This window comes from Centrocercus urophasianus, unplaced genomic scaffold, assembly GCF_019232065.1.
Source record: "Centrocercus urophasianus isolate 14NV4802_14NV808 unplaced genomic scaffold, USGS_Curo_1.0 seq_22, whole genome shotgun sequence".
Taxonomy (NCBI): domain Eukaryota; kingdom Metazoa; phylum Chordata; class Aves; order Galliformes; family Phasianidae; genus Centrocercus; species Centrocercus urophasianus.
The window spans coordinates 17,360,458-17,381,708 of NW_024884778.1; the positions used below are offsets into that span (position 1 = coordinate 17,360,458).

The 21,251-nt window shown below is 46.0% G+C and overlaps 3 protein-coding genes across 3 annotated transcripts in view; 1 reads left to right on the forward strand and 2 right to left on the reverse strand.

Moving 5' to 3' along the window:
- Positions 1-4,160, reverse strand: part of FANCD2 (FA complementation group D2) — a 44,668-nt gene extending 40,508 nt beyond the window's left edge. Inside the window, exons 1-5 of the mRNA XM_042823851.1 lie at positions 4,071-4,160; positions 3,624-3,713; positions 2,727-2,858; positions 1,590-1,657; positions 782-885 (exon numbers count right to left, since the gene is read on the reverse strand). Of these exons, the coding sequence (XP_042679785.1) occupies positions 782-885; positions 1,590-1,657; positions 2,727-2,858; positions 3,624-3,690 (371 nt within the window). The 5' untranslated portion in view covers positions 3,691-3,713; positions 4,071-4,160. The remainder of the gene's footprint in view (positions 1-781; positions 886-1,589; positions 1,658-2,726; positions 2,859-3,623; positions 3,714-4,070) is intronic.
- Positions 4,161-4,230: 70 nt separating this feature from the next.
- EMC3 (ER membrane protein complex subunit 3) lies at positions 4,231-8,034 on the forward strand. Its single transcript, XM_042823192.1, has 8 exons — positions 4,231-4,472; positions 4,550-4,607; positions 5,152-5,245; positions 5,856-5,960; positions 6,585-6,666; positions 6,831-6,910; positions 7,490-7,572; positions 7,809-8,034. The coding sequence occupies exons 1-8, from the start codon at positions 4,318-4,320 to the stop codon at positions 7,935-7,937; spliced, it is 786 nt and encodes a 261-aa protein (XP_042679126.1). The 5' UTR covers positions 4,231-4,317; the 3' UTR covers positions 7,938-8,034.
- Positions 8,035-9,392: 1,358 nt separating this feature from the next.
- The window catches only part of USP4 (ubiquitin specific peptidase 4), a 32,314-nt gene continuing 20,455 nt past the window's right edge, over positions 9,393-21,251 (reverse strand). Inside the window, exons 14-22 of the mRNA XM_042823191.1 lie at positions 17,069-17,260; positions 16,445-16,533; positions 15,752-15,967; positions 15,603-15,673; positions 14,486-14,601; positions 13,782-13,931; positions 12,841-12,944; positions 12,522-12,610; positions 9,393-12,393 (exon numbers count right to left, since the gene is read on the reverse strand). Of these exons, the coding sequence (XP_042679125.1) occupies positions 12,292-12,393; positions 12,522-12,610; positions 12,841-12,944; positions 13,782-13,931; positions 14,486-14,601; positions 15,603-15,673; positions 15,752-15,967; positions 16,445-16,533; positions 17,069-17,260 (1,129 nt within the window). The 3' untranslated portion in view covers positions 9,393-12,291. The remainder of the gene's footprint in view (positions 12,394-12,521; positions 12,611-12,840; positions 12,945-13,781; positions 13,932-14,485; positions 14,602-15,602; positions 15,674-15,751; positions 15,968-16,444; positions 16,534-17,068; positions 17,261-21,251) is intronic.

Genomic DNA, 21,251 nt, shown 5'->3' on the forward strand with positions numbered 1-21,251 from the left:
TATATATCTATCTCTCTCTCTCACAAAAGCACCCCCAAACCAAAGAGATGGTACGTTAGGGTATATACTCCTTACTCAATCATTGCCAGGAAAATACATTTTCAGGACTTCTAAGGCCAGAATTCTTTTAGAAGTGCAAAATGAAAATCAGTTGCCAGGTTTTAACAAATTCCAATCCTAACCATCTCATCATTACCTTTGCTGTGGAAGAATTTCCAATGTTTTAGAACAGGAAAGTTTAGAAATCTAAAGGCATTCCATTAAAAAAATAAAAGTTATGTGCTGGCTGGATGTTCCTAACCCAGCATCACAACAAACTGAAGGCTTCAGCTGCCATAAAGCCAGCAGTTGGGTGTGAGAAAGGTTTCCCACGCATATTAGAAAGGGGAAAAGACTCAACCCAAAAGATGACAGGGTCTGCTTCTTCAGAATGAACCTGAAGACTCAGGTACAGTGCTGAAAGCACTGTTAGTTCAGTGTATTTTGGCCAAGAACAACAGCAATGGAAAGCTTTGGAATAGTGAAATAATTGGATCTTGCAGTTAAATGCCAGGGGACTCAGCTCATCCCACGGGCAGCTTGTAAGTTCTGTGACTTACCACTTCACAATTACTGCTTTTAGTAGGGAACTGCATTACACTGGCCAGTGCTGCACAAGACACAGGTCTTGTCATGCATCAGCCAGAGCTGTGGCTTTTCCCTCCACTCAGCTCAGTGCTATAAGGCATTAAGTACTGACCAGCTCTGACCAAAGGGGAGGACAAAAGTACATTTTCCTAACCTTGACCCCTCAGTCCGTGCAGGAGTGCATGGCAAGAGGCAGTTCTTGAACTGACTTCTGTCCTTAATGTGAGATTCCAATCCACCGATAAACTGCTTCACAACCTGGAAAGCAGATTGACTTATCAAGAAGTGGATAATTTCAATCAGCTGCTGTCCTATAGGATGCTCTTTGTGAGCAAGTGATGAAACCAGCAGGGTTTCCTACCCTGCATAGCCAGAGACAGAAATTGCGACAGAAGGAATGCTAGATAAATTCTATTTTAAACGCAAAGGAAACATTAGTTGCTCTACAAAACAAGTCTCATGTTTCACTTTGACTTAAAAGGGCTTTCCTCAACTCTCTGTTCGGCAAGAACAGCAACATTCAATGTGACAAGAGCTACATCCAAAAACATCTGCAGGATTCAAATTGTTGGCCTCGGGAGTTTCCTCCAGGTTTGTTAGCTGGAGAGGAGCATCACATTGTGGCAGCTTTCATGTTGTCAGCTCCCAGTTAATAGAAAACCAAGCACAGCCTTCACTAGAAAGCTAAGGTAGAGATTTTGCTCACTTCAGAGTCTGTTTCTATTGAGCAATATTGCCAGTGAATTACTTTGATAGGGCATGGCAGTGGAAATGCAGCACTTGCATTTGGAATTGTGCAAAAGCAATCTCAGTGGTAAGACACACCGGCTGGTCATCGCTTCACTCCCGAGCGTTCAGAAGAACAATGAGACCAAAATGCTGGGATGAAAGCACTGAGAGGATTAAGGAATCTGGGCTGCACTTTCAATCTGGCTCCTGCCACAGCTCAGTCAGTTACTTACACCTGGGTACGATGGGTGCTTCTCCAGGGCCACGCGGAGCTTCTTCTGGAAAGCCGTTTGATCCACAGCTGAGGGGAGGTTTCAAAAGAGAAGAAAGGCACTGACACGTTGGAGCCACATGACATCAGAACGACTACATGAGACACGAGCTCTCAGGACCGTCCCGCGTTATTTTGGCACTTGCTCTATCAAGAGCTCCACTTAGCAAAACCCTGGGCACTGTCACCACTTGTGCTCTCTCCACCCTGAGCTGCAGGCAGCCAGTAGCATAAAAAGCCTCGATGGACAAATTCCTGCTGTTTTTTGGTAGATAAAGACAAACCTATTCGAGACTGAACAAGGGATCAAGAAGAGGAGGAAGAATTCCCCAGGTTTGTTTTCTTTTTGTCCTCGAGAGTGCAACACAATCCTTACCAGATGTGCAACACAAAGGACCCTTTGCCTAACTTGCCAGAGTAGCCAGCTGCCAGCAGAAGCAATTCCATAACCACAAGCAAAGCCCATTCACATGATGTGCTGTGTAACGTCATGCAAATGAGCAACCCCAGCATCCCTGCCGTCCCAAAGAAGCCTTCTCCTGCCCAAACCACACTGCAGCAACAGGGCCAACACAGTTTCCTTGTATCATAGAGGTGGAACATGGAGAGCCCTGTGTGGGGCTGTGCCATTCAACTTTCAGCTGCTTAAACTATGACAAAGGTGAAGCAGCTTTATCCAGCACGTTTCCTCCATTTGCTGAAGGCCTTGTATGAACTACAGAGTTTGTTTTCCTGCTTCAGAGCTCTCGGCTCTGTAACTCAATGAAGCAATAGTTATTTCATCCATCTTGGTCTGACTAATAGAAAAATACTGTAATCATAAATGGAATGAGGTTAGATTGCATCTACCTCTAACCGTCTCTCAAAAGTCTTTTGGCTTGCCACGTACACGCTTAAAAATCTACTGTAATGAGTTTGGATGATACATTCAGGCAGGAACTACTTGATTCACAAAGTATAAAGCAAATAAGAGGCCAGATGAAAGTTTCCCCAAAATTGGGAAAAAGCTGTCCGGAGTGTTTTTTCCTCCAAAACTAACACGCATCTTTGCCTTATAACAGTCAACTTTGCAGGTTTTCACACACAAGTGGGCAGGTACCTATTTCATTCTGTCCTTCCCCAGCTTTCAGTATGATTCCTGATGTTCTCAGGAGCTCTTCAAATACTCCCTCATTCTCCAATCCACTTTGGGCAGGAGTCCTCTTATCAGAAACCCGTGGCTTCTTTGTTTCTGAGAAAACAAGGCAACCTACATCAAATTGCTGTGCAAAAAGGAGAAGCCCGAATCTTTCATAAAAACAATTAATTTAAAATTAACCTTCACAAAAGTTACCCTTCAATTAACCTTAACAGTGTAACACAAGAATGTGCTTACAGAACCAGATCAACAGCAGTGCTGTGAGGCTGTATTTGACAGCAGCTGTTAGCTAACCCAAACTCCAATGCAGTTCTGGGAAGCAGCCACCCCTGAGCACAAAACCACAAGGGAACACTTCTGGCTCTCCCCTTTTAGTGCTCCACAACCACAGGCACTTTCACTGCCTTACTCTCAAGGAAGACATATCTGCTGACAAGGGAATGGAGCACATACTTTCTCTGCCCTGAAAAGCACAGATTTAACCTGGGTTTACCCACCACATTTGAGACGTGGGTATTCCATCCACCTACTAAAGCAAAACATTTTCCTTTCAGCCACATAAAGAGGCTGCTTTGGTTTTAGAGATATCCATTTTGAACAAATGGGATTGATCCATGCACTCCAAAGGCACTGAAGCTCCAGCAGGTTAACACTGACCAAAGGTACAAGGACTGAGAAAAGATATGGTGCACGGTACTGCTTTTAGTGTTGTTATTTTATTGTGATTTATAAAAATAATACTGTTAAAGATCAGTAGTGTTACTAATGAGCAGCTGCTGATGTTGCCAAAGCCATCATTACAACAGCTGCTGCCACTACCAGAGGGTTCCCTTCACCACGGGGTACCTGAGCACCTACTCTGCAGGTCTGTCTTGGAGCTCTCTTCAGAAACATCAATTTTAGACAACTTCCTTTTCGAAACCATGATAACAAATCCTTTGTCGCTGCCTGTAAGAACGGGGGAAAAGGTCAAGTGAGTTTAGGAGTTGTGATTTTAATTCAGTTTGAGATGAGGGCTTTTTTGTTGTTTTAGTTTGTTGTTGTTTGTTGGTTTTTTGTTTTGTAACAACTCTAGAATGAAGCAGCGAACAGTGAAGGGAAACGACCTAAGAATACGTTTCTCAGAGGCAGACGGATGGCCCGGCTGAGCAGCATCACCCCGCTCTGTTCCACTGCCCAGTGCTGAGATGTCAGAGCTGTCACACCACGCTTTGACTTCGCGGAAGCTCTCAGCACGAACCCCTCCGACTCGTCCCCTCCGGGTAGGCGGCAGCGTTTAGGACAAAGAAACCGCTCTCGACTCACCTTCGCAGGTTACCGTTGAAGAAGAAAACCGTCTGCTCACAGCCCACCTCGCTCCCGCCGCCGCTCCTCAGGCGGCACCGGCGCTACTGGAGCTCGAGCTTCCCGCCTTTGGCGCGCGGTGACGTCCTTCCGGCGCACACCGGAAGCGGAAGCGGAGCCGGGGCCTAGGGCGGCCCGGAAGGGGCCGGAGCCCGAGCGGGAGCCGGGTCAGGACCGAGGCCGGGATCGGATCGGGAACGGAGTCACGATGAGCGAGCCCGAGCTGCTGCTGGATTCCAACATCCGTCTGTGGGTGGTGCTGCCCATCGTCTTCATCACCTTCTTCGTGGGCATGATCCGCCACTACGTCTCCATCCTGCTGCAGAGCGACAAGCGCCTCACGCAGGAGCAGGTGTCGGACAGGTCAGGCCCCGGCCCCGAAGCCCTCCCGGCCCCACGGGTGCCGCCGCCGCCGCTCACACCGCCCCTCTCTTTTGCAGCCAAGTCCTGATTCGCAGCAGGGTCCTGCGGGAGAATGGAAAATACATCCCGAAGCAGGTACGGAGGTGCGTGGGCAGCTCGAGTCTCACAGTGGGAGTGCAGCCCCGAGATGGGGTTGGGCACAGGGACCTCGCTGCCCCCTCCCTGGTGTGCCTCCTGGCTTGGCGTGCTGAAGTGAAACCTGCCTCCAAAGCGCCGCGCTGAACAGCTGCCGGTAAACCCGCAGGGATTGAGAGCTCAGGAGAATGAGGCAGTCGGCTGCTCGCATTTGCTCAGTTGCTGCCTAATCCGTGTATTGTAAAAGCTGTAAGTCGGGGTGGGGGAGTGGAACTGTCTGGTGTCGGTGCAGAGCCAACAGGAGCTTTGCACGAAGTGTGAAAGGTGGATTTTCTTAAGAGAACTTGTAGGATTATTTCAGGAATTTTGGCAAGACAGAAAGTTGGTACTTGGGGAAACATCAAAGTAATGAGCTTCAGGGCATCCAGATAGTGAAGTAGCTGACAAAAAGGTCATCAGATAGCTCCTGAAGTGTTTAAATGAGAAAGAAATATTGCTGTCCTTCATTGCTCACGATGCTGGCATTGTCTCTTTTTGTTTTCAGTCTTTCCTGACCCGGAAATACTATTTTAATAACCCAGAAGATGGATTTTTTAAGAAAACGAAAAGAAAGGTGGTGCCTCCTTCACCAATGACAGGTGTGTTACGCCGTGGTGAACACAGGCGGGAGGGAAAAGATGTCTTTTTCTGCAGAGGTAGCAAGGAGAACCACCTTGGCAAAGAGTTCAGTGAATGTGAGGGCAGAGGTGGGAAATGAGCTGAGGCTGGAGGGCAGAGGAGAGGGGAGGTAGCAATGTGTTGGGTCGCTTCAGCATCGTGGTCTCGTGAGACAAGCCTCTCAGTACGGCCAGAAATGGGAGTCCTGCTGTCTTTTTTCTGCACCAGCTCCAGCAGGACCATCTCTAAATGCATAACTCGTTATTGGCTCCAAAGACATCGATAGCAAATTGGCTGAATTATTCACTATCACTTTTTTAGGTAAGCAGCCTCACAGAGAGCATCCCAGACTGGGATGGGACATATGCAGCAGAAAACAAAAGATGCTTTCAGCAGCAGCTGCTGCCACAACAGCTGCTCATCTTATCTTGCAAAATATTTGATGACTGACAGTAGAAACTAATAGATCCAGGTAGATAGCAGGGTAGAACTGTTAGCTCTCATTCAGTTTTGTATTTGAGGCACCTCACCTTGGTGGAAGTATTATCTCCTGTCTGCCCTGCTATGTGATGTTCTGTGTTTGATTTGCAGATCCTACCATGTTGACAGACATGATGAAAGGGAATGTAACCAACGTGCTGCCTATGATCCTCATCGGCGGTTGGATCAACATGACATTCTCAGGGTTTGTCACAAGTAAGAGTGTGGAATAACAGCCTGAGGGTCTGGCCATGGTGGGTGAGGACCTCTAGAGGAATCTGATCCCATACCTGGAAGCAGGGTGAATCTGGCTTGCTGGATGAAGCACAGTGATTGGCTCGTCCCAAAGCAAAGGAGGGAAGGTTATTCTCAGAGAACTGGACGTGATGACAAACAAAACAGCTTCTACTGGGAACAGGTCCAGTGGTGAAAAGAGTTATTTATTAAAACTGCTTAGACTTCAAATTGATGGAGGGGATTTTCCTCTTGTCCAGCAGTCAGTTACTGTGTCATGCAGAGTTTGCAAATCAAGCAGGCTCCCTTAAATGCACAGCTTTGTGGGTTGTTTTCCTTGTTGCTTATGCAGTAACTGTCTCCTTAACAAAAGACATTTCCCTTCACTGAAACAACAGCTATGATAGTTTGGCTGTGATGGTTTTAAAAGGTTTCATTTTAAAATAAAAATTAGAATGACTGCTTTTTCAAAAGTGTGCATTGTTATTTTATGCATTACCTTCAGACTGCACTAGATCTAATGAAAGAAACATCTACTGGCTTTGCAATCTCCTCTGCAAGTATGCTGTGTTACCTTGTGAAACTGGGTTTCATTTTGTCCTTCAGCAAAGGTCCCGTTTCCTCTGACACTGCGTTTCAAACCAATGTTGCAGCAGGGAATTGAACTGCTCACTTTAGATGCATCCTGGTAAGTGTGTTCTCCACACTCAAAGGTGAACATTTGGAATATTCTGAAAGTCTTAAAAACCCTTGAATAGCCTGTGCATGCTTGTGAAGTCAAGTCACAAGCAACGTCTGTCACACACAGGCATCTTTAAACTGAAGTCAGAAATGCTTATTCTGATTTTCCAGGGTGAGCTCTGCTTCCTGGTACTTCTTGAACGTGTTTGGACTCAGAAGCATTTATACTCTCATTTTGGGTCAAGATAATGGTAAGTCCTGTCACTTCTGGGGAGGAACTGGCTTCTCCTTTCATTAAATGACTTGCTGTGGAAGCATTTCTACATTTCCAACCAAAAAGCCTCTCTCACTTCCTTGAAATTACTTTCCACTAGCCAGGTTTGCCATCACCTGGAGCAATTACTCATCTCTCCTGCACCAGCTGTTAGCTAACTGTTTGTAAACCTCTGTGGTAATTAACCCATGCTTTCCTCCTCATCAAATTGGAAAGTAGAAACTTCTGATCTTGGCTTCGATTTATTGCTGGCAAGGATCAGTTTTAACAAAGGCTGCAGTAGTTAATGTTACATTCAAGGCAAGATGGTGATGGGGAATGTAAAGGACCATATTTTCCTCCATCTGCCTGCATATTTTAAGTAAATTTAGCTAAGATGTAAGGAACAGGGACAGGATGTCTCGTGAGAACTCACATGGCCAAGTTAATGTTTTGTTTCAGGGGGAGAAGGGAGGAGGTGAGTTCTCCAACTTTCTAGTGCAGCCCAGAGGCTCTGTGCTCCAAGCACTGCTTAGTGAAGCAAATAAAAATAAACCTCTCATTTCTCTTTTTGTAGCTGCAGATCAGTCCAGGGTGATGCAAGAACAAATGACAGGGGCAGCAATGGCCATGCCAGCAGATACCAACAAAGCATTTAAGGTACAGTATTTTCACCTGCATTCCCTTTTGCTTTCCCCATGTCAACCAAGGGAGGCATTCTGGCTTCCTGTTCCTAAAATTAGAGGTGATAACTGATGAGGTATAATACAAGTTGCCCCAGGTTTGGCAGCTCTACAGCACACTGAAGCAAACTTGATAAGACAGGTGTATCTGATCTAAATCCAATTCAAATCTGCTTTTTTTTTCCCCTCCACCTCTTTTTCATTTCAATGCAGACGGAATGGGAAGCTTTAGAACTGACTGATCATCAGTGGGCTTTAGAGGATGTAGAAGAAGAGCTTATGGCAAAAGACCTCCATTTTGAAGGCATGTTTAAGGAAGAACTACAGACCTCCATCTTCTGAATTTGAAAATGCTGTCTCTTCTTGTAAAAAAGATTTGAAAAGAAAACAGTCTAATGTATTTAGCAAAGCTAAGAATAAAAGAAACACAGCACATTCAGTACTGCAGTTACTTAACTGTCATTTGAGGCCCCAGTATGCGATATGCATATGATAAGCAGCATGCCCTCAGGGACTCCAGACTTTCCCAAGAGCATCCCAAGGTGGCAGTGACCCCACAGCTGAGCCCCACCAGGCACGGCCAGAATATTCCCCTCCTAGGTTGTTCCTGCCTTGCAGCATTTGCTGCGCCAGTGGCACAGCCACAAGGAGAGAAACAGCAGCGCAAGGCTGAGCACCACAACCAGCGTTCATCCTGATGTGGGAGAGGGTGTGCCAGCTGCTCCCACCTGCCTCTGCTTCCGTCTGGCAGTTCTAACTCTTCCACTGCCACTTGGCAGCGCGTTCCCAAGGATGCCTGGCATCAGGGATGGGAGCACCACATCTGTGCACTGGAGAGGCACGATCAGCGCGATGCCTGCCTCCCAGCACAGGTAAGGACCCTCCTCTGAGAGCTTCCGTCATTTCCACATTATTTGTTCCCCTGCCAGGAATCTTAGCTCCGAGACGTTCCCTGCTCTTTCCTCAAGAGGTTTCATTCCTGAATACCTCTACTTCACTGACAGTACAACTGGTGTTTCAAGTCATTTTCCATTTCCTGTGCATGACGTTCTTGCATGAGACGTTCCCCACAAGCCCCTGCACTGGCTCAGTCTCTGATCACCTCCACCTTAGCAAACTTCCACTTTGCTTTCCCTTCTTTCCAAGCTCTTGCTTTCATATCAAAAGGCAGAAATCAGCACAGGCTTTTGCCACTAACTTATTACATAAAACTTAAATCTGTCCTTCAACTTCCTCTTTATTTATTTATTTATTTTTATGTTGGTGAGGCACTGCAACAGGTTGCCCAGAAAGATTGTTGATGCTTCTTCTCTGGAAGCATTCCAGGAAAGTCTGGGTGGGATCCTGGACAGCCTGAGCTGGTGGGTGGCAACGCTGCCCATGGCAGGGTGTTTGGAACTAGATGACCTTCAAGATTCACTCCAACCTAAGGCATTCTTTGATTCTCACTCCAACCTAAGGTGATTCTCACCAATTAGTTTATTCCTTCCCTATTTCTTTCTCTGCCTCATTTCCCAGAACACTGCACACCACCCTGCTTCACTGAAAAGAGAAATGTGCAACCACGTATTCGTTCCCCTGGAGCCACAGATATCCATGATGGGTTTCACGTCATGCTTTGATGGTCAGCATTTCACAGTGCAGCTCAGTAACTGCCATTTTCTATTGAGGCTCTTCTAACCTTCTCTCAGGCTCTAAGACCAAGCCCTTCAGCTGTTACACTGCAATCACAGCACGAGCTTTAAGCCCCCTTTGTGGGAGTGGGATTGTGGGATCTTAGTGACGACTCGACACGAGTTAGCAACTAAGTCCAACATTTAATGGTAGAGCAACATGCTATATAACCTCTAAGTTCACTTGCCACGTTCTCATTGGCTATCACTCATGTTCATCAACCTGTAACCGCCAAGTTCCCCACTACGCCTACTTCCCACAACAGCTTTCTCACACAGCACAACTTGCAGCTAGTTGTTTGCTCCAATTCCTTCATACTCTGAACACGGTCTTGTTTTTCAAGCCAGTCCTCAACACCCCTTCAAGAGGTTTTCACCTTCACAACTGTCCTCGACCTGCAGGCTTGGTGACAATCCTCCAGATTCCCTGCACATGCTAAATACATGCAAGCCTGTTGCATTTAACTTGCTTCCTTGACCTTTTCCAGCTTAAGGTACTTATTTAGCATGCCTTGGGAAACTGCAGTAGCTGCAGGACAACCATTTCAGTGGTATGGCCGCAAGCAGGGAAACTACAGGGCAAAAATGGCCGGAAGGAATGCAGCCTCCCCCAGATCTGCAGAGGGATGATGAGAAAGGCACAACTGAGGCTGCCCAACGTTGCAGAAAGGCAAGGACCACCACAGACCAGCACAGCACTGCAGTGGAGAAAAAGCAAACGTTGAGAACAAACTTTCAGACTGAGACAGCACTGCACTGCTCCCCTGCATGGCACTTATCGCTCTCCAGCTGAAAGAGCTCCTGCTGCACCAGGCATCCCCACAACCAGCAGCTGCTCAACCTGCACTTCAGGCCACTTAGCAACAGATGAACACACAACAAAACCCAGTTTCAGTGCAAACCACTCTTTAATTTTCCTCTTCATACAACGCATCCAACCACTTACAAAGTGCTACTCCAAAAAAACAGGTCTGGTGTTACGGCAGACTCACACCAGCCAAGGCCATCAGCTCTGAGACAGAGAATAAGAGCTGGGCCGCTCTTTCTGCAGTACAACATTGTCTGCTCAGCATCTGAGCATCAGAGATTGAGCCCCACTGATGAATTCTCAGTGTCAGTGCAGCAAAGGAGGTAAAGAGGAGAACAAACTTCAGATGGAAGTTGCCTTTATAGAGCTGTTTTGCTCTCCTCTTGCCTCTCCCACCTCCCCATTTTGGAATGCCCATGTGGTTTTCTTTCAGGGTAACCTAAGAAATGCCAATCAGAATAATTCAGTGCAGTGCTACAGTTAAAAACTGCTTTGGGGATACTCCCCTCAAAACAGAAATAAAATACTAAGAGCTGTAAAAAAAAATCCGAGACAACCCACAAACCAGAACAGCGGAAACAACTAAGCAATTCTGATCTCTAAATTCAACGTTCAACGCTTTAAAAGCAAAACTCTGCAGAAGGGGGTAATAATACTTATGTGCCACCTAGAGACAGTCCTTCCTTCTTCTCATGCCCTGGCAGGGAGCTATGGGGGGCTGCCCCCCCCCCCACCCCACTTCCCTTTGCTTGGAGAAGGACAGACAGAGCAGCTGGCTCTGCCTTTGCACAGCGCAGGTCCAGGGACTGGTGCACGATGACCTCCTATGGGGTTTGTTGCTCAGAGCAGAGCAAAGGGAGCTGAGCTGGTGTGGTGAGAGTTAAACGATGACTGTCAACACTGGCAGTCAGAGAAGACAGCTACAGTCAGCAATGAAGCCACAGGAACTGTGCAGAGAGGACAGAGCAGCTCCAAACACACATCTCACAGGAGGGACAGTAGTTTCTCTTGGCCTTTTGTTCTGCCAGTGCACCTGGCTGCACGGAGGACCCCTGCAGTGTGGTTTACCACCTTGAGCTAAACATCTCCCTCAAAACCAGATGAAAACTAAGTTTTTCTGATTTTTTTAATGAGAAAAAAACAGTTCTCCGCTGAGGACTAACCTGATCTGCTGCTCACAGGAATCCTCATACAAGAGGAAAGCTGAACTCCTGCAAGAAACAGAGCCAGTCAGGTAAAGGCGGAAGAGAGGAAGAGCATTTCCCAGTTGTATTAGAAGGATGGAGCAAAATAGAGTAACTATGGCAAAAGGACACACTAGACAAGAATTGCCAACCTTGCAGATTCGGTATTCACGTTTACAATCATAGAACAGCTTGGGCTGGAAGGAACCTGAATGATCATCTGGTTCCAACTCCTTCTGTAGGCTGGCTGCTCCCCTCGCCAGCTTGGGCTGTCCAGGACCCCTCCAGGGATGGGCACCACAGCCCTGGGCAGCAATGCCAGCTCCTCACCGCCCTCCAAATACCGAACCTAAATCTCCCCTCTTAAAGCCATTCCCCTTTGTGCTGTCACTAACAGAGGTTGAGTAAGAACTGCCCACAAGAGTCTCAAGTGCATCCACAAATGAAAGGACGCAAGTAAGAGAAACTTTGGTGTTTAAGCAAGGGAACCAAAGTACAATGGCAGAGGTGGCAACAGACAAGCCAGAAGTATAAAGATTTGAATTGAGAGATTCCAGAAAGGGTACACAAGCCTCACTGACGCAAGCAGAGCCCGTCAGCAACTCCACAGGGTTGACAGGAAGCCCCTGCATCAATTCACAGAATCCTACCCACTGTGCTCCTCCGTGGGCCCCACCACACTCAGCTGTGACCTCTGATTCAGGCTATACTACCCAAACCCCAGCTACAGACCTTAACCCACGTCCCACAGCCCCGGCTCAGCCCTGACCCTTGCCTCAAGCCACACAGCTCAGACAGAGTTTAAAAAGAACTTTATCAAAGCTCCAATATATATTATTTTTGGCCTCTAAATATCTGAGATTCAGCACCTATTCCTGGCTTTCCCATGCTGTTTTGTAACCCCAAGCACCAAATCTTTCAGTGCTAGATTTTCTGCTCGACTCCTACAGAAGAGAGAAAAAACTTCAGATGCCTCAGAGGTGGCTTCAGGAGGGACCTCTAACATGGTGGTCGAGTGCTGGAGGCGGTGCTTAGTTGGTATCCATGCCATCACACTCTTCTTGGGGAGGAGATGGGGCAACATGTTCCTCATCGTTTCGGCGCTGATAAAACAGCACATATGCAGCTTTTGTCTACCAAACAAAAAGACAAAGAATCTGAAAGACTGAAATAATCCACGTAGGCTGGCTAGAAACACAATGCCCAAAGCAAGGAGCAGCCCTTAGCACAAACTCAGATTAGCTTCAGGCCAAGTACTCACCACTATTTGGTCTTCTGAAGCCAATGATACACTGCTGTCATCAAAGTAGTACCACTTGCCATTCACCTTGTTCTTTGCATAGGCAGTGTCTGTTGGGAGAAGAAATTGCAGCTCAGGGAAGCACCGCACCAGTGACATTCAAAACTCAAACCAACCATGCAAGGCTGTCCATGAGTTAGCCTTCCACAGTTTCATGTTTGACACTGTACTAGAAACTTTTAGTGAGGGCTGCTGTAAATCACAGTGCACAGAGCCCTCCTCCCATCCCCCCTGCATAAGTCCTTGCAGGAAAGAACAGAAAAAAAAAAAAGGGACTCACAGTGGCCTACTCCCATGGCTCCATAGTGATTGGAAACTGCAATGAGGTCGTAGACATAGGAGCTTCCTCTTGGGTCACAGACAAACTCGGACATGTTTAAACCCCTGGAAGGAAATCCAGAAATATCAGTATGCCAACAGTCTGCACTTTCACATCAGTGCAGCTCTGTTAGCACGCAGCGCTGGTGAAGCTACGTGTTGTGCTCTCATGTTGAACAGTTATCAGCATAGAGACCCAAACATCGGCCGTCCCACACAAGGCAGGTCCTGGTAAACTCGTGGGGTGCTGCAAAACAATTGAGAAGGAGGTGCTGAATGAAAACCAACTCTGAGCATGTCCCTGTGGAGTAAAAAGTAAAAGAGAAGTAGCAAAGAACACCAGCATCCTGTTGCAGAATGTTGACAAGCAGAAGGCAGGGGAGGAGGCAGGCTTTCATCTCATACTTTTGCAGCATTCAGGACTACAAACAACACTGCACAATAAGTTTCCTCAATTCTCTGTATACATCTGGTTCAGCAGGAAACCCATCGTTTTAATCTTTTTTTTCCAAAAGAAACAATACCTGCCTGTTAATTGGTGTTCTTTGAGATGTGTGGAACAGATTAATGTTAAGACTAACCAAACAAACAAAAAAAAAGATTGAGTCAGAACTGATGCACATTCCTGGCCTTCCTAGGAGTGACTCTAACATGTAATATATTGGCCCACTCCATCTGCCCAGTAGCAGAGCAATAGGGATTAGAGCAGCAGGCAAACTGCTGATATGTCCTGCACCTGGAGGCTATTACCCATTCATGCCTGCTGTCTTGTAGCTCAAAGCCATAAGACAGATCTGTCCCAGTTACAGCATTAATAACGAGCTCACAAAACATCAAGCATCAGAACTAGATTCCTCTTGACCAGCTCTTCATATGAAGACTGGCTCAAAGGAAGGATCCTACCTGATAGGGAATTCCACAACAGTGTCGAGTTTATCCCTCCAGTATCTGCTGTATGAGAAGCGTTTCAGATGCACTACCAAAATCTTGGGCAAAGACCACAAGTCAAACTTCTTTGTGGCCTGCTGATGCTTCTTGCAGTTAGGGCAATACCTGAGGAAAAAGTACAAAACAAGAAAACTGAAAGAAGTCAGAGGATACGTCAGTAATGTGGTTCAGTCCCTACCTCACAGAAGCCCCTTTTGGCTTGTGGAACATGCAATTCCCTGGAGGTTTCCAAGCTACCACTTACTTTCACTCTGTTGGTAGAACATCCTACTGGACTGGGGATTTAGGCAAAACTAAGAGTGCCTCAAGACTGGCACAAGCTGGAAAGAAAATAGTGCAAAACCTTTAAAGTAGCCACCTGCTTTCACTGATACCACAAATGCTTCTTCCGACGCTGTCTGGAAGACAGACGTATGGTGGGGAATTAAAAATAGATCTCTACATATACAGTGCCATTTTTAAAGGCAGCAGGAAACAAGGAAAAAAACCACTCTCCATTAGCCCAGGTCTACAGCCTACTGAGTGAACTGACCACAGAAGAGACATCTCCCACAGACTAAAAGACAGACCTGAGAAATCACCAGAACCCTGGGACAAATCACGAGCTCAAGCAGTTACAGCATTTTATAGTATGTGAAAAGGGAGAAAGAAGCTCCTACCAAGGGTCGTGTTCACCGAGAGTTTCCATTGTAGTGAAGAGCTCTATGCAGTCTTTAAGGGCTACCACTGCCTTCATCTTCTGTGGTTGTAACACACTTGCATGCTTTTCACACGCCTAGTGAAAGAGATGCATGTTTTATTCAATTCACAGACTTTAATCCCTGCCACTGTGAACATAACGTGCCCAAGTTCACACTGCTGGTGGTTTCCAGCTCCCTTTGCCCACAGAAATACCACGAGCCTCCAGCCATCCCTTCCTTTGTGAACAGTCCTTTGCACTTTCTCCACCTCAGTTACCACTCTCCCCATGCTCCCCGATGAAGTTACAACTCCTCACACTCTAGCAGCCATAAAATAGGACTAGCATCTACCAGAATTAGCATTTCCTCAGTACAAAAATAAGTTTAGAAGGTGTGACAGAGACTGGAAACACACAAAAGCAGATAAAAAACACTCAACACAGTTCTACGATAGCTAGAGCGAAAATTAAATATCAATCTGCATAGCCTGGTGACAAACAGACCATTGAACCTGAACTGCTCTCTGACTACATTATGAAACTCCTAGAAAAAGATAGCTGTGCAAACATACGGCATTGCTCAAGCACACTGCATGACACTAACAATACTCAACAAATGCTAAATCATTATGGCATATGCTAAATGTACTTAAATGATTGACAGAAACCAAAATGGCAGTGGGGCAAAGAAGCTACCAACTCCCAGAGGAGTAATCACAGTTGATTCTTTCAAGTGAGCCAGCTCTTGTCTCCAAGCCACTCAATCGTTCAAGTGTGGTCTGTTAGAAGTGTAAGGAAGTGTAAGGAAGAGGGTTTGTGTGCATGGTTCCCTTTTTTTATTAATTTCAGTGGATTATGAACTACACAAATAGAAATTAAAGTATCTACTTTCAGGAATGCTGGTGGCAGATCAATAACAAACCTGTAGTCCTTGTCCCAACCAACTCACCCCATGTTGTTGACTCCAACTCTATGCAGGGGGCCACACATAACAACTTCAACTGTTTATTACTGTAATCTATTGAAGTATCATGCTGTGTACTATGCCTTGTACTAAGTTTACACACAGAATACTTATGAAAAGAGCATACTACAACCTGTGCCTCCTGTTCATCAAAGAGCAGCCTCCGTGTATCAGAATCCCAGTCAATAGCAAGTGTAGAAAAAGCTAGAAGAAGAAAAACTTTGGTTGCCAATTTGTTGGTGTAAGGAGGAAGAAGAGAAATGGTAACAGGACAATAATTACCATTCAGTTTCAAGAGTTTTCCTTCTACAATGGAGTTTATCTCAGAGGTGCCATATAAATTCACAAGGCTAAAAGTGAAATGCTGCTTCTTACAAGGCTGCACGTCTCTCGTTGGTTCAACCTGCATGCAACCCTCAGTGTGGCAGGGATCAACTTCTGCCAGCTTCTCCCTGCATTCCTGTCCACCATCCTGATGCTCCATCTCTTCAACGTCACCTGGCAAAATTTAAAACAAGCCCAATATTGATGACCTTCAGGGAAAAGTTTAGACTGACACCTCACATTGACAGCTGCTTGCTTAAGACTGCTATGATGTGCACAGATCACTTAGAAATAAACAAGAAACACACAAGAAAAAATCTGTGCTTGCTAATGACTGCATCTGAAGCTGTATTTTATCCTTTACCAAGGCCAGGTAAAACATCAGGGTTCACATCCTCCTGCCAGACACGAGGAAATATACTCAACACAGCTTAGCACATCACACTACCTCATAGCACACTCTAATAAACATCCCAAAAGAGAATTGACAAAGGCTGCATTTGGTTGTCTTCATAGAAAGGCAGCCCTATGCCACAGGGCAATGTACTCATCACGTAGTGCTAAAAACTATCTGCAGGAGCCCAAGTCAATTACACACAGCACAAACCACGTGATAACAAAAGCTTCCAAGCCATTCTGAGAAGACTTTACCTTCAGCCACACTGCTGGAGCCATTGCACGCTCCTCTGCCTGGGCAAGGTGTGGAGTATTCTTCTGCCACGGGGAGTTTCACGTAGCGACTAAACAGAGGGAACATTTTAATCACACAGCTGTAGCAGAACTGTACATCACAAGAACTGCACCCTGTCAATCCCCTCAGTGAACCAGAATTCACCACACACAGCATCAAAACTCTCGATTCTCAGAGTCAAACAAATACAGCTCAGTAAGTCTATGTTCTCAGTGCTTGCACCAAGTCTTACAAGCATTAGATAGGAAACCAAAATAGGTTACGGTGGCCCACGTGAGAGCCCCCACAATATTTCCCAAGCACTGCTCCTAATCTGGTTGGCAGCACCAAGCAGGTAACTTCCCATGAGCCCACCACCAGTATTATCTTACAGTCAGCTTTTACAGAGCCCAGACAACCAGCACTTCAGGAGGTCCCTGTGGCCTCCAGACACTATAGCACAATGCAAATACTGGTTGGTACTCCACAAACAAATCAAGGAAAAAAAAAAAATCTTCCTATCAAAAAGGATGCAGTGATCCTGTTACAGTCTAATTCAACAAGCTAACACTAGAATTCTGCACTAAAGTACAGATGTGACTTACCTGATCCGCTCCAAAACAACACCATACAAGTGATCCACAGTGAGCTTGTGCTTTGGCACAGATATCAGCAGTGGCTGACCAAAGAGTATGGTCCCTGAAGTGCTGCTGGATTGCCTCACTGCCTTTTCCCGAAAGTAAAGAGAGAAAGTAATGTACTCTGAGCCATCTTCACTTGGCTTGCAGACTTCGTATCTGTTTGAAAGACAGGTATGTCCACTGGTTATTCATTTCTACTGCCAAGAAGCGCAGCAGGCAGAACCAATATCAAGTCAGTCCAACAGTTCTCTCGACCAGGATCTCCCGAGGACAATACAGGTTGTACTTTGGCCTTCCTGGCACAGGCACAGCTGCTTCCTGCCCGCTTCCCATGGCTCACAATGGCACAGGGTACATACCTGCCACCAACTTGACTGCCACCTTCCCTCTGCCTTTTGCTCTTAATTCACATCTGTGTTACTGCTCACCTCTCCAAACATTATTCTGACAATCAGATGTTTCAATCAGATCATGGGATCAGTGAGAAGATGCTAAATGAACATTTAGATCACTGAGACAATGTTTGCTCTGCCTGGAGAAAGAAATCTTCTCAGTTCCTTGTGGTCTTACATTCCCCCTCAGCCTCTTGTACCATTACAGGTCTGAGCTTACACCACAACCAGCCAGGACTCACAGACAAATCCAAAAGCAGTGCACACAGCAAGAACATTCTGGAAGAAAAGCAGCTCCAGAGAGCAGTGAGAAGACTGACTGCAATTTGTGCTGCTGGATGCAACAGCAAAACCAGATATTCACAGATAGGAGAGTCAGAAGAAACCACGTGGTCCAACTTTACTGCATTTCTTGCTCCCAACGTGGCTTTCAAGACCATTCATTACAAAGGACTTATCCTCAGGATGTCCAAGTGATAGTGCTCTTTAGCTTTGTGAGTCACCTGTCCCACACCCATCTTAAAACTAAAAAAAAGAGATTTCATGGAAGTTGTCACTACACATAACTGAGATGACACTCAGGTGACACACCAACAGCTCTTGCACATTAGGGATGCCACTTCCTTTCTTGCAAGAGCCAAGAAACAGGTTTCTGTCCCTGTTCAGCACACCTTTGCAGAGGATGGAGGGCAACAAATTGCAGAGTTGCAGTTCTGTTCCGTTCTACTCAAACAAAAGCCTTGCTCCCAGCTTGAGGCCATGAAGAAAAATACCCCTCCAAGAACACAAGCGACAAAAAGTGGATCTAACAGTCCACTAAGAACAGCCATTGATGTTTTCTATGCTGTTGGTGCTATTCAGCTAAACAACAGCACCAGACCTTCTGAAGTTTCCTGAGAAGCAGCTATAAAGAGAACTATTTCACTTAGCACCGTAACATAACATAACTCAGTTACAGTGTATTACTTACAGTTAACTGCAGGTTCTAGGAGACCCTGAGCTGGTCTCCCACAAAGCAGACGAGTACGTAACATGTCCAAGGTGCCTACATTCCTCACCATTCTGACTGCCTCTCACACCACCTGCAGTGCTGATCACAGGAGCCCCCAGCAATACTCCATCCTCACACAGGTCCTGAACTAAGCCCTGCCTCTGTGACGGCACAGATGGGATAAAAAGGCTAAGGATTACTCATACATCTCTCACAAATAGCCTGCAACATCCCCCAAAACAACTCCTGACTAGGAAAGTGGCCCTCTGTCTACTCCATCACAGAACAGCTTGTACTCTAGCACTAGAGATGTCTCAGAACCAGCAGAGCTGATACTATAAACCTATAGGGCTGCATCAGTCTATACAACTGACAGGCACTGGCCAGCTGCATTAGTAACTCATGACAAGTCTGCAAAGTGCCTGAAAGCAGCTAAGTGACAGTAGAGCAGGACAGCTTTGACTAGCCTTCATCCTGCTTCAGGCTTTGGCTGCCACTCAGCAAGGGGACGCTGAGCAATGAAGCAGCTAACTTGTCTCCCGGTAAATTAATGTTAAGCAAGTGCAGGGGAGCATGAAAAACTACAGAAGGACTATATGAAAGGCCACTACTAGCAGGAAAGGGTCTCAGCTAGATGCCAACCTAATGCATGCATATATTAACCATAACTCTCTCCAAAATGCTGTGATGTAAATAACGTCAAACACAACTGGGAAACACTGCATGGATCACAGGTCAGGGTGTAACAACAGCAATTGAGAAAACAAGCAAAAGGATGAGGGAATTCAACCAGCATCATTTTTCCAAGTTAAAGTTAAGTTCCAAGTTAACGAAGCACATTTTAGAAAGGATATTTCAAAGCAACTACCAATCACTTTCCTAGATCAAACTGCTGCAGTCTCACCTATCTCAAACATGTCACATCAGGCAGTTTGCTGATGCAACTCAGTGCAATAGCTGCTGTGCTTGTCACGGTGACAAATCTGCCCTGCCTGCAGCCAGCTATGGTTTTCAAGACCATGATCTTACCTAAACGTAGAACAAAGCATGCCGTAAGACAAGGCAAACATATACACGCATGGCAAACCAAACATATATTTTTATATGACTTCTATAGGTTAAAGGTGACCTGCAAATCAATTTGTGAGACTTCCATCAGTGTGAATTACACACGTTATACTGTACGCCCCATTAGCCAGGCTAAGAGATCAGAGACATCCAATTAATGAATCTAAGCATTTTTCTTCTCAGGCCTTAGGAGCTAAGAAGAAACACTGAGTCCTGCTCGAGTAGATAAGGGCTGTGCAGGCTGCCTTTGGGTGGCACTTACCTGACCCCTTGTAGGCCGGCTCCGAGCTCCAGCAGGATCTCTGGGTGATGTGACATCACCAGCATGGTACATGTGGGGGTGTTAGATTGGAGCGGGAGCCGGAGGTCCTATAGTGGGGCTGGACTTCACGGAACCTAAGGGAAAGAAATAGTGAGCATTGCAGTGACGTGCTGAACGCTGCGCCCTGCTTAGCCTGCAGAAGGAGAGCATTCAGCACAAACACCGGGCTCGTTTTGTCAAATTGATTTGCAGACCACCTTTACACAGTGACTTCCTGGTCATTTGCCACAGATCTCTCTGAGCTTCCACGGGAATATCATGCCTCCAGAGAATAACTTACAGTGCTGCTGAGAAGTGGGTTAGTCCCATTGTGCTTTGGCTGCACTGTCCCACGTGTCAGGCCAGAGGCCCTAGTTTACATCTAGAACAAAACACTATCTCAGCACGTACCCTACCCTCTGCTCTGCTGCTAAATGCTACCAAATGTTGCAGCAGGGCAATACTTCACTTCCAAGCCTGCCATGATTAGAAAGAGAAGCGCATAAGGCTTGCAGAATTATAATTCCAAGCCATCGTTCTCTGGAGAAAAACATGTGTGCTGTTGTCCTCTTGCACATGGATCCATATGAGTTACTTAAAATCACTTAAAAAACAGGAAGTCCGGTAACATTCACTTTTCTTCCTCTTTTACTATTACAATAGGTGATACACAAAAAGAATGAGTAAACCAGGAACAGACCAGCTGGAAGGAAAAGCACATCACAGCCATTCAGAACAGATATTTTAAGAATGGCTTCAATTTCAAAAGCTCAGCTTCAATTCCAAATGGAGCCCAAGGAGTCTCCTTCTCCCACCTGCATCAAAATTCCACATCTCCCACTGCTTTGGGAGGAGGTGACCATTCACTGTGCATGTCTCAGAACATCCAGGTGCACTGCAAGGTCACAAAGCTGACCTGTCTTCCCCATCCTCTAAAGTGAAAATAGAAAAAAAAAAACCAAACACCAAAACACTAAAATCTCTTTTAGGATGTGCAAGCTCAATATTTGTACAGGGCCTTTCACATATATTCATTATTTCAACAGTATGGTCTACATTTAAATGCCTGTACCAGCAGGCCCTTCCCCTCTGCGAGCAATTGGCAGTGAGAGAACAAAGCACAGCTCAGCTGCAGTGCTGCTCCGTGCTGCATGAGTTCCACTCAGTGACACTTTAAGCACAGCACTGCCTGGAAAGTGACACTGTGCTCAGAAAGCAACCCATACAGGGACCTAAATCTGAAGGCAAGAAATCAAACGTACTATTGCCAAAAGCAGGACAGCAATGATTCCAGTATTAGCACTGCCTTTTTTTTAATTTAGGAAAACAACCCAAACCCAGTGTGCCCAAGGGGCACAGATCTATGTATGAGATGTCTCCCTGCTTTCCAAATGG